Here is a 17,546-nt window from a genome sequence, read left to right as displayed (position 1 = left end):
AAATCGCATGAATACTGACCAACTAGAATCAGTAACGACTAAAAGTAACAATTGTTGGGTAACAATCGACCAGATTCATACAATACCGACCACTTCCACTGACATCTCTGATCTTGAGCCACGACATAGCAGTTGGGTTCCGTCATGTAGCATGCACCCATGCTAGTAGTTCAGGCCAGTCAACATAAAATTGAATCAAAAAGGTAAATAATGACCCTGATAATCTGATTGTTACGGTTCCATCCATTGTTCGAGAATATCTACTGATTTTGGACTTATAATGACTGATTTGGCAGTCGGTAAAGGTCCTGTTTCATGTATTTATATTGGTAAACTTAAAATCTGGCACATGTATGTCTTAACCATATTTTGTATTCTAGAGATTCTCGTTTATCATGACATAATTTCCACCGTATTTCGCCTTGCTTCATTTCGATTATCAGTTGATTAGTACTGCTACACATCTATTGGGCATTGAAATATTGAGCCATCATTTTCTAATATGCTCTTATAGTAGTTTCATTCTTTAAAAAATTGCTTCTCTCGGGAAATACTATAGATATAGCTTATAGACACTTGACATTTCTGACAGCTCAAGTTTTTTGTTATCACTTTTGGATGGAAAGAAATGCTAGAGCTCCTGATAAAGGGCATTTTTCTCCTCAAAGACTATTATATGATTATTGTTGATATTAAAATCAAATTTTTTAATTTGGATTGGTTTATTAATCATGCCAATTCCTATCTCATTAATTCTATATATAGTATGCTCTGAGAAGTTTTGATTTCTATAACTTTTTTTCCTTTCTATTTTCAATTTATTCTCAATTATTGACTATAGCTATACTTCTCTTTGGTGTGTCATACACCAAGGGTCAATCATGTAAATTCTTTTATTCTTCTTCATATATATATATATATATATATATATATATATTTATATATATATATATCATTTAGAAAAATCAAATCTAAGACATTGGTTGTCCTAAAATGCGATGGCTTTGGGGCTTTAAACATCAGTTTTTCAAATGTAGATGTTAATAGTACTTTTTTACATCAGTGGCACAAGAAACCGATATATTAAAAAATGATGTCTATTAACAAAATTCTAATAGCGATTTTCTGACAATTAAGGTACAGTAAGAAATGGAATGAATAATATTGCAATTTTTTTTAAAAAAAAATTGTTTAGAAAGGGAAACCGTTTTTGTATACTATATCCTCAAAAATACATTGTACAGACCTTATAATTTGCACCACACCACTTTCAAAACACTTTTCTCACTCGATCAATTAGACAATGATTTTAAAACGTTCTTCTAAATCTCAAATCTTCTAATCTAAGTTGTTGTAGTGAGGTTTGTTAGAAAATATATTTTTTAGGGTGCAAAGAAACCGTTGTGTGAAAAAATTAGACATCACTTGTATTGTCAAGCATTTCTAGTCCATATGGTATGTTTAATTATTTCTTGTAGTGATAGTACTCAAAAGTACATGTCAAATGCAAAAGAAAGTTAGTAATGATGCAAAGCCTACAAAATTAAACTATCATGAAAACTTTGGATTTTATAGGTATTATAAGTAATACCTCACCATTCGCCCACAAAGATATTACGCTCAAGAATAAGTTTAGTGTATCACTCAAACCATCATGTACATAAGCACACGCAGTTGGAATCCATACAACTAAAACAAAACATGCATGAATAATGATAATTGAAAGAGCTTTTAATTGCGTTGTAATGGTGCTCCGCACAAGTTCTATCAAGAAAAGCTAAATAAGAAGAATTATCAAAACTAGTAATTCCCCATAATCAATCACAAGGTCTCCCCATATGTCTTCCTAACACTTAGGGTAATATGTACATTTAACTTACTTAGCTTGAAACAAGGGATTAAAATAAAATATTAAAATATTAAAATAAAATGCAGTGGCCCAATTTTTTAAGGCATTTAAATATTTATTTTCTTTTCATAGTCATGGACATGATTTTTTTTATGATTTTTGTTTGCCTTGTATATTTTTTTTTTCATTTTTATAAGAATTATAAGCAAAACATTAACATTTATACATTTACATTAATCCACCAAATGCCTTAAGGACACATACTAAGAACACATACTAAGTAAATACAAAACTCTCAACCTTCTTACAAATCAAATGTATGATCACAAGTAACCCATCTCTCACACTTAACTACTTCCTCCTCACTTCACTATTCTTTAACAAATTGGGATCAAAAGTATATATTAGGCCAATAGAATATATAGGCCTAGGTTCATAATATGGTGTGTAACTGAAAGAAAGATTAAACTTATAGGGAAACTAATGGATCACATATGCAAAGTTTGTTATGGGATAATTAGGTTCAACCTAAGTGGCCTTTTATCATCTTACCCTTCATTCCATGACATTTAGGTAGAATCCAAATGTAGCAATGCAAATGCAACAAAGAGACAAAAGGAATATAAGATGCAGAAGATATGCATATGCGTCAAAAACTCACTTGATATTAAAGGCAATCAATCCCATGTCCCATAAAAAAGAATCTTTCTACTGCATCTACTTGTACTCAAAGCATGAAAATCAACACATCTTCCATATATTTTATGTACTATTAATTACTTATGACTCAATAAGTTTATTAGCTTCAACTTTTCAGCCATCAATTACTTGATAAAAAACCAATAATATTTCATCTTATTATCTCTATTATTTTATAAGGCTAGAATTCTTTATTTAATTTTGAAGTATTTCAATATATATATATATATATATATATATATATATATATATATATATATATATATATATATATATATATATATATATATATATATATATATATATATATATATATATATATATATATATATCAGTGCCAAAGAAAAGCTAGACAATCACTACTACTCCTACAAGCTAAAATCGCAAACTACAAAAAAAAAAGTAATCTACAAAGGAATAGAAAATATATTCTCCTAGGTGTAATTATGTTTGGCGTGGAAGTTGTTGTTTAATGAAAAAAAATATCGTCCATTTGTTTGGCCATTTGTGTTTGATTCATCAACACTTGTCTTCAGCCTAGTTTCAGTTCGGCAAATTACCGTTTCAGTGTAGGTAGTGTAGGTTGAGACTCCACATCTTGCTCTCACACCGTGGCGAGTCATCTTTAGTGAGGTGTTGTCATTAATCCATGTGAAAAAGTTTAATACACCATATGCATATAAATCAATACAACCAATTTCCCCATAATGCTTGTCACAAAACTTCGGATCACAAGGGCCCCACTTTTATTTTTGTTGATTTGCAAATTTGCCACTACAAGCCACAAATCATTTACTACAATCTTCTGCAGCAGTATTACCTAGATATTGAAACACGTCACCAAAGATATTAAGGTACCTTATGGAAGTAAAGTACATTATCAAAATAAAAGTTATATGAAAATATTAAAACCATTAAATACACTAAATATAACAATTTATACAAAACTAAATATACAACACACTTCGATGGCCTCCCACGAAGCGTCTTGATTTATTGTCGTAAGCTAAATTTATTAATCATGCCAATTCCTATCTCATTAATTCTATATATAGTATGCTCTGAGAATTTTTGATTTCTATAACTTTTTTTCCTTTCTATTTTCAATTTATTCTCAATTATTGACTATAGCTATACTTCTCTTTGGTGTGTCATACACCAAGGGTCAACCATGTAAATTCTTTTATTCTTCTTCATATATATATATATATATATATATATATATATCATTTAGAAAAATCAAATCTAAGACATTGGTTGTCCTAAAATGCGATGGCTTTGGGGCTTTAAACATCAGTTTTTCAAATGTAGATGTTAATAGTACTTTTTTACATCAGTGGCACAAGAAACCGATATATTAAAAAATGATGTCTATTAACAAAATTCTAATAGCGAATTTCTGACAATTAAGGTACAGTAAGAAATGGAATGAATAATATTGCAATTTTTTTTTAAAAAAAATTGTTTAGAAAGGGAAACCGTTTTTGTATACTATATCCTCAAAAATACATTGTACAAACCTTATAATTTGCACCACACCACTTTCAAAACACTTTTCTCACTCGATCAATTAGACAATGATTTTAAAACGTTCTTCTAAATCTCAAATCTTCTAATCTAAGTTGTTGTAGCGAGGTTTGTTAGAAAATATATTTTTTAGGGTGCAAAGAAACCGTTGTGTGAAAAAATTAGACATCACTTGTATTGTCAAGCATTTCTAGTCCATATGGTATGTTTCATTATTTCTTGTAGTGATAGTACTCAAAAGTACATGTCAAATGCAAAAGAAAGTTAAAGTAGTTTTTAAAGTAGGCATTTCCGTGAAGACTAACGGCTTAGTGAAAAATACATAAAATAATATATGATAATGCTCATATAATACCTTATCCTGTGGCTTTATTCACACAGGATTTACCTCAAATTCAATCTAGTATCACGATCAAGTCCACTTTTTGTATGGCTGATAAAACCCAGGGATAACCTCAATGTACACATGTTACTGAAAAGTAACAAAAGAATCCCTCCGTAATCACAAAACCCGGTCTTTATTGCTCCAGTACGTCATCTGCAAGATGTTGGAAATTATTTAATCTAAACTAGAGTCTGAATAAATTTAGTCGATAGAAATGTTTTATTTAAAAGCAGCTTAGGTGTAAGGAGTATTTGAACCAGTCTTTCATTTGTTAGAGAATTTTTAGGAGAGTAATATGCACTAATAAAAGTAGTGGAGTTAGTTGTGCATATCAACTAATTTTTAGCTGCCCACTACGTGTGGAAGTTTATATATCAGCTTCTACTCTTTTTTATTTTTCTTTAAGTCAAGGGACTTAAACCGTGCAATCTACTTTGTGTTTTAGTTTTACATACAGACACATACTATACTTAAATATATATTGCATACGATTTTCATTATCTGGTATCAGAGCTTGGTGTACACCCTGTATATGCCCAAGTACATGCCGAAAATGACTACGGAGAAGACAAAACTGAAGGATGGTGCTATAGGTTTATGCTACCCTATGTTGGTCAGAGGAAATTATACGGCCTGGGCCTTAAAAATGAAAGCCTTCATGAAAGCACACGGGGTGTGGAATGCTGTGGAGGTTAATTAGGAGGACAAGTCGACAGTTGATGAGAAACATGATCAAATTGCTCTTGCAGCCATATACCAAAGTATACCTGAAGACGTCTTATTATCGGTGGCTGAGAAGGTGACTGCAAGAGAGGCGTGGGAAGCGATAAGAACCATGTGCCAGGGTGCAGATCGTGTGAAGAAAGCAAAGATTCAAACTCTGAAGAGTGAGTTTGAAAACTTGAATATGAAAGAGACAGACCAACTAGACGACTTTTGTTTGAAAATAACGGGTTGGTGATAAATATTCGTGCTCTGGGTGAGGAGATTACAGAAAGCTATGTTGTGAAAAGACTGCTTCGTGCAATGCCAAACAAGTGCCTACAAATTGTATCCACAATTGAACAGTTTGGGGACCTTGAAAACATTACCGTGGAGGAAATAGTGGGCTCACTTAAAGCTCACAAAGAACGAACCATAAGCCAAAGTGATAGTGATGGAGGAAAGCTACTACTCATAGAAGAGGAATGGTCGAGACGTGAAAACACGGGTGGCAAGTTACTACTGACAATGGAAGAATGGATGAATAAGACTAACAGAAATGGGGGAGAAGGATCATGATCACAAAAGAATCGTGGGTCTGACTCTCGAGGAAGGAACAATGGGTGTGGTGCTCGTGACAGGAGCACAGTTAAATGTTACAACTGTGGCATCTACGACCATTTTTCCTTTGAGTGTCGTAAACCACGGAGAGACAGAGAAAATAAACCAGAGGTGAATATGACACAAGATGAAGAAGATGAGCCAGCATTGTTGTTCACAGAGTGCGACATCAAAGAAGATGGGATGGTCCTGTTAAACGAGAAAAAATTGAATCCAAAGTTTATTCTGAAGAATGGGGAGAACAAAATGTCTCAAGTATGCTATCTCGATAATGGAGCAAGCCAACATATGACAGGAGAAAGTGGAAAATTCAAAGAACTTGACGAAATAATCACAGGACGAGTACGGTTCGGTGATGGCTCGACTGCTGATATCAGAGGTAGAGGAGTGATATCGTTCAGGTACAAAAATGGTGAGGAATGGAAATTATGTGACGTGTACTACATACCAACATTGTGTAGTAACATACTAAGTCTGGGACAATTATCCGAGGAAGGACGCAAGGTTATACCGGAGGAAGATCAACTAAGAGTGTACAATCAAAAAGGTGTACTGCTTATGAAGGTTTTGAGGTCTGCAAATCGATTGTATAAAATTAGTCTTGAAGAAAGTAAGTCGGAGTGCTGTTATCGAAAACAGAGAGTGAAACATGGTTGTGGCACTCTCGCCTTGGCCATGGTAACTTTCAAGCGATGGAATTGATGTCTAGGGAAGAGATGACTCTGGGAATACCTAAGTTTGTGCAGCCAAAGAAAAGGTGTGAAGGCTGCCTGATGTCAAAGCAGGCGCGAAAACCATTTCCGTCTCAAGCACAATTCATTGCAAAGAAATCACTGGAACTAGTATATGCAACATTTGTGGAACGATTTATCCTCCAACATTGTCAAATAACAGGTAATTTCTTCTCTTTGTTGATGATTGTACTCGTAAAATGTGGGTTTACATGTTGAAAACCAAAGGAGAAACATTCGAGACTTTCAAAAAATTTAAGGCACTTGTTGAAAGAAGGACAGAAAGTAAAATTAAAACACTGAGAACGGAAAGAGGAGGGGAATTTTGTAGTTCTGAGTTCCGGACATTTTGTGAAAGTATGGGTATTCAAAGACATTACACAGCACCTTACACTCCACAACAAAATGGAGTTGTGGAGCGAAGGAACCGCACACTAGCAACAATGGCAAGAAGCCTTCTTAGAGACTCAAAGATGTCGTCTTACATGTGGGGTGAGGCAGTACGCCATGCTGTGCACATTCTAAAGCGTCTACCAACTAAGGCATTGAAGGGAAAGACTCTATATGAAGCCTGGAGCGGGCATGAACCAAACATGAGTCACATCAAAGTGTTTGGGTGCATCGCTTACATGAAAGTACCAGTTGTTCACGCAGCAAGTTGGATGATCGAAGTAAACCGGTGGTATATTTTGGAAAGGAAGCTGGAAGAAAAGCTGATTGACTATACGATCCGTATAGTGGAAGTTTACACATAAGTAGAGATACGGTATTTCAAGAAACGGAGTTCTGGGCCTGGGAGCAAACAAAAGAAGGAGAAGTAAGTTTTCCACAAGATAACCATGAAGAATTCTATCATTCAGATCATTGTGCAAGATCCATCTCCCTACATATCTACGTCCAGGATTCACGTACAAATAGCAAGCATTTTTGCCCTGTATTTTTAAATATTATCGATGAGAACATATAGCATAGAAGGTTGTAATCGCATCTAAGAATATATCATTTATATATATGAGGAAGATCTACATCTAACAAAGGATCAACGTAGTCATGAACTTCATTATCAATGTCAAAATTATCCATATGGCTCGAACCTCCAGATTGTGCACCCGGAGTATAACCTTTAGTTTTCAATTCCTTCATTTCATTAATCAAATAAGAAACATCATTTTTCAATTTAGATAGCTCATTCATAGTTGATAATGTTTGCAGTGACGTCTTAGTTACGCCCCATCCTAGACCTCTCACTCGTCCTGGATACTCCAACGGTTTTACCCGAGCAAGTAAGTCATCACTTCCAATATTAGTAAGCTCATTTTCGGGCAAATGTGCTGATATGGTAACCTAAAATAATAAAGTTTTACACTCATTTCTAACTTGTAGTAGTAAAGTGCAAGACAATGATGCATAGATTAGTATATAAAAATAAAAAATAAAAATTATTACCACATCGTGAAGAACTTGCAATCTAACAGGATCATTGATTATACCATCTGCGTCACGCCTATCATACTCCCACGTATCTAGTCGGGTCACAACAGGATTTTGTTGACCTGCATTAATTTTGTCTTGAAGCTGCTCACAGAATAGATCTCTGTAGTTAGACCTATATCTACTTTAATCACATAATTCAGACTAATTAGAATTAATTTCTTAATTCAAATGATAAAGAACAATAGTAGTTTTTTAATGATATAGTATACATGCAGAAGTATTAACATTATATTACAATTCTTATTTATTTATCTACAAGTGATATCAACAATTACAGTGAGTGCTAGTTCTAGCAAAATATTAGTACTACATAAAAATAAAAGTACTTCAACATATGGCATCCTTGGGGCAACAATTCAAAAATAATTGTAAAGCATACTTTAACTTACAATTTTTTCTCTAATGCGTGCATATCCAACACATGCCTTCTTATATCGTGCCTCCATTCCCAAAGCTTTTTCTTTATTTTTTTCACTTTGTTCCTATAATTAAATTGGCTAGTGAAATAGAATATACAAAAAAATAAATTGATTTTAAAAAAACAAACTACTAAAGAAAAAGAAAAAGTATACCTTGAATTCTTCTTTCAATGAATTTTCAATAAATTGTTTCCAGTAAGGTCCCACGGTCGATAAGTGTGCATACAATTGGGGTGGTAAGGCAGAGTAGTTACCATTTTTATCTCAATCTAGTTCTAAATTGTCGATGAAGGTTACCAGCACGAGCAATTATCTTTCTCCTATGTTCATCTTCAACCCCACCAAAAGTTTCCTACACAATTATTTAAAATAAATCATTCAATATTTTAAAACAGGACAAAAGAAAACAGAGGAGTTGAATTGCATGTGTATACAATCTATAATAGAGAGCCAAATGAAAACCTTTTTTAAAGCCCTTAGCTTAAATGTGCTCTTTATTTGTCTAGTTTCACTCAAAAATCAAATAAAATACTACCTACTTATTTGTGTTTTTTGGCATTTCTAAAATTTGAGGTTGGGCTTACCTTTTTTTCCGCTAATCTGTAATGACAATGATATAAACATAATATAAGTACACTATAACAAATATTTGGACAACTGCTTTGAGGTTGTTGCTTACATTCTGAACCAGTCCAAATGCTGAATGTCAACTCTATCTCTACCTAATTTAAGTTCATTATATTGTATCAATTTAGCTCTAAGGTACTAAGATAGTATGGTTGTACTGAAGAATTTCAAGGTTCTGGATTTTTAAGTAAAAGTGTTCAATATCTTACAATTGCACCAGGAAAGGGAATTAAAGCACTTTAAAGTTACCATCAATTTTTTTCTCACCAAAAGCAACAGTCTGGTTTACCACCAAAAGATGCTGGAATCTAGTCCAATTGTAAAAGGTACAGAGAACATCACAGTCTCCTGTGTACTACTACTTGCTACTTATAAAGATCATCAGAAGGGAAGGAATCTTTACTAGTAATACAACATTTTATTTATTTTTATATGTAGATATAATCATTCAAAGATAGGTAACTCATAAAGATAGGTAGCAGGGAATTTACTTACATACAGTGAAAGATGCTGTAATTTTTAACCAAAAATAAAATGGAGAAGAATAGGTTGTACCTTAACTTCATCCCATAAATTCTGCTTTAGAGTCTTCCATTCCTTTTTGCGCCAATCATCACATGTAATCGGGATATTCCTTCTTGCATAACAACCGACAAAATGTACTAAGGTCATTGACTCTTTACCAATTGGTTGTCCCATTTCATTCCAATTAACCTAAAACACATTAGAAATAACTAGTACAAGTAAATTAACAATCTCCTACATAGTGTCAATAATCATATTTTATTTTTTAATTACCTTTTGCACGATGCCTTTAGTCCTAGCTTTCTTGACTTTTAACAGATTGACGATACCCCGCCTCCCTCTTCCTTCTTGGGTGGCACTAGCATCCCTGGTTCCACCAGTACCACTTGTACTTGTGGATTCAGCAGTCATAATCCTAAACAAAGAAACACAAAATTTAATTTTTGCTCTTAAACATAAAATTTAATACAAGATATGTACACAGGTTTATAAACAAAATAAACACAGTTGTTGATACTGAATTAAATTTATTAGTTTCCTCTAGTCAATACAAAATTCTTATATTAAAAAGAAGCATAATCTGATGTGAATATTTTATAGTGCATTGGTACTAATCACAATCCTAAACAAAGAAAACACAACAATTAATAGAACACTAGTGCACAACTTTCCTGAAAAAATAATCTGGAAACAAAGAAGATAGTTTTATAGTACCAGATAATAATTAAAAGTTCATAATTTAAAATGAACAAAACAAATAATATCAGACCAATTTATGAGACAAGCTTGAATAATAAGAAAGCATACATACATTCCTTACATTTAATTTGTCTTTTACGTTTTTTGTTCGCCTTTGACGTTTCGTGCCCATGCACATTGTAAAATTCCGGATTCACATATTCACCCTCGTCATGATCATTCCTGGAGTAAAAACATTCATAATCATCATCTCCGTCTATATTAGCGTGAAAATTCATTCCAACAAAAGGATCATCAATATTATCAACTTCTTCATCTACATCATCACTAACTTGATAAGTGTTATTCAGTTTGTTTGAAAAGACAGCAATGGACCACTTCTTATCAACTGGATCAGTAACGTAGAAAACTTGTTGGGCTTGTGTTGCCATTATGAACGAATCATCTTTGTACCCAACCTTTGCAAGATCAACCCGTATAAACCCCGAGTCTTCAACTTGTACACCTCCGACATTGTTAACCCAATCACAATCAAATACTGGTACTCTAAATCCAACATAATCGAGCTCCCAAATATTTTTAATCCTTCCAAAGTATGTGGTCTCGGCTAAAACTGGATCTTTATCTTTACTTGATGATTAGTGTAGTGCCGCAGCAGTAATTGAAACTCCACTATTCTGCATTGTGCTCCTTGCATCATGTTCCCTTGTGTAAAAGCTGTACCCATTTATAAGATAACATTTGTAAGAATACACAAATGGATCAGGCCCTCTTGACAACCATTTAACTCGGTCTGGTATTGATTCATTATTTTCAATTAACTCATTTACGACATAAGTTTTGAACCAATCAACAAATGTGCGATTGTGTTCCAACTCTATCCAATTAGCACCTTTTCTTGGATGTTCTTCACTGATAATTTGCTTATGCAAGTCTACAAAAGGAACAACATCAATGGTGTTGTGTAGAACACAAATGTGGGCACAATGCCATTGTGTACGATCGATCTCAAATTGTTGACCACCAGTTACACCTTCACCGCAAATCCTACCACTGTGACGATCACTTGGAAGACCAATTGCTTCCACGTTTGGAATAAATTCTGACCAAAACTCTATTGCTTCTTCTATTAAATAGCGTTCTGCAATGCAACCCTCTCGTCGAGACCTATTCATCACATATTCTTTCAAAATTTTCAAATATCATTCGACGGGATACATCCATCTCATACGATCAGGACCACACATTCTAGTCTCATAAATTAGGTGCACGGTCAGATGAACCATGATGTCAAAAAAGGATGTTGGAAAATACATCTCAACCTCACAAAGTGTCTCAATAATTTGTTGTTGTAGATACGACAACCGCCTTGGATCAATTACTTTGTTACTCATCGATTTAAAGAACCAACACAATTTTGTGATTGTTATTCGCACCTTTTCAGGTAAGATGGAACGTATAGCAATTGGGAGAAAATTCTCCATTATGACATGACAATCATGTGATTTGAAACCCTTTAATTTCATGTCACTCAATGAAACAAGACTCTTGATGTTCGATGAGTATCCTTCTGGAACCTTGATAGAATGAAATGTTTGTAGTAACACTCTCTTCTCATCTCTAGACAGAGTATGAGCAGCAGCAGGTAAGTAAGGTTTTTTTCCTGGCTTCTCCACGGGGCCTAGTTCGTTTCTTATCCCCATCTCCATCATATCCATCCTTGCATTTAGACCATCTTTAGTTTTACCCTTAACACCTAACAAAGTACCAACTAGGCTGTCAAAAACATTTTTCTGCACATGCATGAGATCGATGAAATGTGTAACATAGAGATCCTTCCAATAACTCAACTCAAAGAAGATCGAACGCTTCTTCCAACCCCGAGTGGGAATATCCTTTGCAAACTCCTTACCAAACCGTATGATCAAATTTTCCACTTTTTTAAACACGTCACCACCTGATGGTATAGGAGGAGCACGTCGTTCTTCAACTTCCCCGTTGAATGCTAAAGGCATATTTCTGTACCGATGGTTTGGTGCCAACCACCGCCTATGCCCCATATAAACACATTTCTTGCAATTTTTCAGTCTAATATGATCAGTCCCGTCACTGCATATAGGACATGCATAATAGCCTTTCACGCTATACCCGGAAAGATTTGCATAAGCTGGAAAATCACTTATTGTTCCAAATAACATGGCCTTTAACTGAATTTGATTTTTTCTATGTCCATCATATACTTCAATGCCTTCTTTCCATAGTAGCTGCAAGTCCTCAATTAAAGGTGCCAAGTAGACATCAATGTAATTCCCAGGTTGTATTTGACCAGATATCAAAATAGATATCATCATATACTTGCGCTTCATATAAATGGTGCCAAGTTATATATCATCAAAATCACAGGCCAAGTACTATGAGAACTGCTTTGAAGGCGGTATGGGTTCATACCATCTGTTGAAAGTGCTAGGCGAAGATTCCTTGGTTCTTTCCCGAAATCCTTATATGTATCATCAAATATCTTCCACTGAGGTGAATCAGAAGGGTGTCTGAACAACCCATCATTAATTCGAGCATCATGATGCCATATTAAATTTTTAGCATCTTCTGCGCTAGCATATAGTCGCCTAAGTCTGGGTAATAATGGAAAGTACCACATAACCTTGGCTGGAGAATTTCCACTTTTATAACATTTTAAAGAGCACTTGGGACATTCGTCAAACTCTGCATACTCCTTTCTATAGAATACAATCATTAGGGCATGCATGAATCCGTTCATGTACTAATCCAATGGATTTGAGCATTTGTTTAGCCTCGTACGTTCTACGAGGGAGGACATTACCATATGGCAAAAGTTCACTAATAGCTGTAAGCATCTGTGTGAAGAACACGTCAGAAACTTGATGTCCAACTTTTAAATTATATAAAGTCAATACAGCCGATAATTTGGAAAACTTGGTGCAACCCGGCCACAATGGTAAAACACCGTCATCCTTTAACTTTTCATGCATATCAGGATGATCACGTAGCTCTTCCTCATTAAAAACATTGGGGATTTCATTTTTATCACTAAAACTACTGCCCTTAATGTCTCTAAAAATATTTGTATCCACTTTGTCTGCAAAGTGATAGTTTGAATTCAAATTACTTGCTCTACGTTCTCCTTTTTTTTCACCATGATAAGTCCAACATGTATAAGTTTTATCAATTTCTTCACATACTAAGTGTTCCTCCAACTTGTCCAGACCATCGACTTCTACAATATTCAAACATTTTTTACAAGGACACAAGATAAACCTCCTATCCCTAACATGTTTAGCTACATGTTTACAAAACTCTTTCACACCATTTTTATATTCTTTTGACAAGCGGTCTGCATTTACCCATTTACGATCCATCAAAACTAACTGCAAATTAATATATTTTTCAGGTTATAATTTGATAACTAAAGTTTAAAGTTTTTATGTAAATTTAAAGAATATCGTAACTCATCCAACAAGTTATCTTCACAAATCTCAGTATTAAGAAAATATTTTTAGTACTATATATATTCTACAAATTCCCTCCTACAAAATACCATGTTATGTAACTAAATCATTTGTCTACAATATAAATATATCCTACCGTCAATAATCAAACATGTTGGAATAAATATACAACTGAAAAGGTACTTGAACTGAACGATTCTAACATAATTAATTAGGCTAAGTACCAAGTCAGATAATACAAGTACAAAGAATAAATCTAAAATCTTATCCCGCAAAAACAAAAATTTCTAAATCACTAAAGTTATTTCACAATGATAAATATTACTGTTTGATGATGTCGGAGAAGACCATCATTAAAGAATGGATTAACAATTGTCTCCAAATATAATAAAATTTAATTATTAGTCAAATTATTTTGTAAGTTCAATACAATACATCTAAATAGCTACATATCAAATTTTCAAATTTAAGAAACACCTACATATAAAAATAAAAGACCGTATATCTAGTTTAAGAATATTTTTGATAAAAATGTATTTGAACCACTTAACTTAAAATCTGCATATATAAAGAACCTTCATGAAATTTTGTATCTGTCTTAATATGAGTCCAGTCTAGTAGAGTACTGTAATTTTTACCAGAGAATCGGTCTAAGTTTTGTATACTCGTGAGAGCTGGGTTCATTATCAGAATGACCAAGTAGTGTCTAGCGAGTTAATGATTTTAATCTGGTAGCAGCATGGTTATGGATATGTATTATCCATAAAGAAGGGTGGTGTTTATATGAGTATTGTTATCTTTTCAGTTCTCTCAACTAGAGGCCACAACATGATCTTTAATATTCTTGATTCTTGATGACCATCGTCCGGGACAAATTGTATGCTTACCGAAAATTTGAAAATTTTAAAAGGATGATGGTAAATGATCCACTAGATTTGGTGTAACTGGTCCTTTATTCACTGTAAAATTATTCCTCTGTGTCTATACTTCTATGAAGTGATTGACAATAAAATTGTTGTTAAATGCTTTTAAAGGGTTTGTTTCAGCTCAACTAAACTTAATTACCCGCACTTGAAATATTTACAAATCAATTTTACAGGTTTATGTATGCTTATTGCTTAGACAAAAGAAAGAATCCAGCATCTGGAAAAGCTTTATGGGTGATGTACTTGAAGGGTAAATTTGTGGGTCAAAAATTCAGACATTAAAAGTGAACCCAACAGGCAACAAGCATGAACAGAGTACAACTTTATTACAGAGAACATCACTATCACTGTCTCGTGTGTAATACTACTTGCTACTTATAAAAGAACATAGGGAAGGAATCTTTACTAGTACTACATCATTTTAATTTATTTTTTATATGCGAAATTGAGACCGACAAAGTGAAGTCTACATCATGTACTGGGATTTTTCGCAATACTGCTTATGAGTTAGCACTTCACCCCATATTTCAAATTGTGTCTATAATTTGTTACAGCCTTACATTTGTTCCCTATAATTTGTCTATATATAATTGAAAGTTCTTGTTCTAGCAATTAATTTAAAGATTGTATTTGATATATGTAAATATAGAAAAAAAGACGATATCTCTAGTTTAAGAATATTTTTGAAAAAAATGTATTTGAACTACTTAACATAACAAAAAAACCTATCCAAAGAACCTACTAATTCATAGTTTTATAGTACAGAGCTAGTTTTTTAAATCATTTACAGAGCAACTACTCAAGATTTTATAAATTTTATAGGCATCATCTACTAGCAAACCCACCAACAATTAAGCTACTAGTTGAGACCAATATTTACATACATGTATATATACATAAATTAATCTATTATTTAAAAATATATGAGTATTCATAACATTGATCATTATTCTTGGATATTGATATTTTTATGGGAATAACATTGATCATTATTCTTGGATATTGTATAATTCTCTCTGCGTTTAATTACTTTTAATTACTGTCCTGCATCAGACATTGTATGTAATCAAACAAGCATCTCAATATGCATTTGAATTTATATAATATTGACAATCATTAAAATCACTATAATTTCTTTCCACCAAAAAATAAACCTAATGTCTAGGGACTAGTAAAATATTGTGAAAATTATAAGCCACTCAACTTCATATGAAACATGAAAGAGCAGAAATATACCTTTACTACAAGTAAACCAGTGGAGATTTCAGAAAACTTTAGTAGCAATTGTTCTAGAAAACTTTAGTAGCAATTGTTCTCGAAAACTTGCTCTATAAGTATTTGCAACTTCAAACCCAAGACGTGGTCGAGAAAATTCCCTGTACCGGATGGCTCAAGTTTATTTAAAGGCCAAAATAGTACAGAAAATCATATATAAATTTATTGCCAAATTAGCATGTAATATATCAGGAGGAGAAGTATTTAAACCAAAAGTAATAATTAATTTCAAGGAAATATTAGTGACACAATTTAGAAGATTATAATTATAATACCCTTTCCTAGTCCCTATGTCAATTATAACCAATCCTTTAATGCTGCCAAAACCCCCTGCTGCCCAACACAAACAAGAGAGGCACTTAATGAAAACTTAAAGACCAAACTTTTTGACTCACGACCAGACTAACCGCCTATGAAATATTTAACAGTGACTCATTGATTAGGCCCGTCTCCCAAAGGCTTCGATACTTTTACATAGTTGTATTGAGGAGCCTTTCGATCAGTTTCCTGAGGAGGAACTCATGAATACAAGGATGCAAGTAATCAATCTCTGTGCGATTACTGAAAAACTGTGCAAGAAAATTCACGTAACTATAAATTAAATCAATATCTTGAAACTCACATGTTTCCTAATACTTTGCAGGTATGAATGTATTAAGAATTATCTATTAGGTTCTCTCTTTTTTGGTATTTACAATATAGCTCTATACCATTTGAAAGGCAGCAATTAAGCTTACTGTCTGACATACTTCTAAAGCCTGTAAGGTATCATTCTTTAGATTTTACAAATTGTATAGGCATCATCTACCAGCAAACCCACCAACAATTAAACTACTAATTCATACCAATATGTACATACACATGTGTATACAAAAATTAAGCTATATTTAAAAATACATGATTGTTCATAACACATAATTTAAAAGGTGGAAATTCCAACACAGTGACTTGCCCAAACACAAATGATACCTAATTCATAGTTTTATATAACTGAAATTAACGATAACACAAGACCTGATTTGTAGTCTTTGAAATCGAACTTGTAATTAATTGATTATACCCAATTCAAAGAAGAGCGAGTAGAGATCGAGGAAAATAAAGTGCCCTAATTGCTCGACATAGTTTGCTGGAAGATTAAACCGCCCTAATTCAGATGTAAACTGATGGAATCAGGAGGGAGAATTGATCCATGAAATTAGTGATGTACGTAACTGTGTGAATGTATTTAGTGTTGAGGATTGAGAGAACAAATGGTTAAGTTGGAAAAGGAGTTAACACTTAGAATTCATTAATTTACATGACGTTTACAAAAGTGCTATACAAGTATTTATGGATTTAAAAATAAAACAAAATTACTTAAAATATGGTAACTTGCATAGCTTTTCCAGAAACGCTCTCTTAGTTACATCTTATATAGCGCTTCCTTTAAAAACGCTATGTTATTTCTCTTCATGTATTTTCTTTTTATTTATGGTTTTTTTAGAATATCTTAGATAGCATTTTTGAGATAAATGCTATGTAACCTTTTCACTTGCATAACACAAAATAAAAGTGTTATGTAAGTAAGGTATCCTAAGTTTTA

The 17,546-nt window shown here is 33.2% G+C and overlaps 1 protein-coding gene across 9 annotated transcripts; it reads right to left on the bottom strand.

The window, feature by feature from the left end:
- Positions 1-7,360: 7,360 nt before the first annotated feature.
- LOC141673274 (uncharacterized) lies at positions 7,361-17,274 on the bottom strand. 9 transcript variants are annotated; one of them, XM_074480006.1, is made up of 10 exons: positions 16,979-17,274; positions 15,926-16,065; positions 10,400-13,151; positions 9,853-9,994; positions 9,610-9,768; positions 8,581-8,779; positions 8,398-8,490; positions 7,961-8,089; positions 7,609-7,858; positions 7,361-7,446 (listed from the first exon to the last, which is right to left on the bottom strand). In XM_074480006.1, exons 7-10 carry the CDS (start codon positions 8,452-8,454, stop codon positions 7,406-7,408), a joined length of 477 nt encoding a protein of 158 aa, XP_074336107.1. In that variant the 5' UTR covers positions 8,455-8,490; positions 8,581-8,779; positions 9,610-9,768; positions 9,853-9,994; positions 10,400-13,151; positions 15,926-16,065; positions 16,979-17,274; the 3' UTR covers positions 7,361-7,405. The 9 variants fall into 9 exon arrangements, 4 of the variants coding, with proteins under 4 accessions (XP_074336107.1, XP_074336109.1, XP_074336108.1 ...); XR_012555819.1 differs by lacking the exons at positions 7,361-7,446; positions 7,609-7,858; positions 7,961-8,089; positions 8,398-8,490 and having other exon boundaries at positions 8,629-8,779; positions 10,400-10,500; positions 10,611-13,151; XM_074480008.1 differs by lacking the exons at positions 7,361-7,446; positions 7,609-7,858; positions 7,961-8,089; positions 8,398-8,490 and having other exon boundaries at positions 8,629-8,779; positions 10,400-10,500; positions 10,611-13,151; positions 16,979-17,271.
- Positions 17,275-17,546: the final 272 nt, after the last annotated feature.

Source organism: Apium graveolens, chromosome 7 (assembly GCF_009905375.1).
Source record: "Apium graveolens cultivar Ventura chromosome 7, ASM990537v1, whole genome shotgun sequence".
NCBI lineage: Eukaryota > Viridiplantae > Streptophyta > Magnoliopsida > Apiales > Apiaceae > Apium > Apium graveolens.
Note: the sequence above shows the minus strand (reverse complement) of the source record. Positions and strands in the feature narration are given on the sequence as shown.

What these genes read in the sequence shown, in the direction of transcription:
- LOC141673274 (XM_074480006.1), bottom strand. Translation starts at nt 8,454, where the DNA reads ATGGAGGCACGATATAAGAAGGCATGTGTTGGATATGCACGCATTAGA. An exon ending in CACGCATTAGAGAAAAAATT is followed by an intron (nt 8,090 to 8,397) that starts GTAAGTTAAAGT and finishes TTCTGTGAGCAG; the next exon opens with CTTCAAGACAAAATTAATGC. An exon ending in TCCGGGTGCACAATCTGGAG is followed by an intron (nt 7,447 to 7,608) that starts GTTCGAGCCATA and finishes TTAAAAATACAG; the next exon opens with GGCAAAAATGCTTGCTATTT.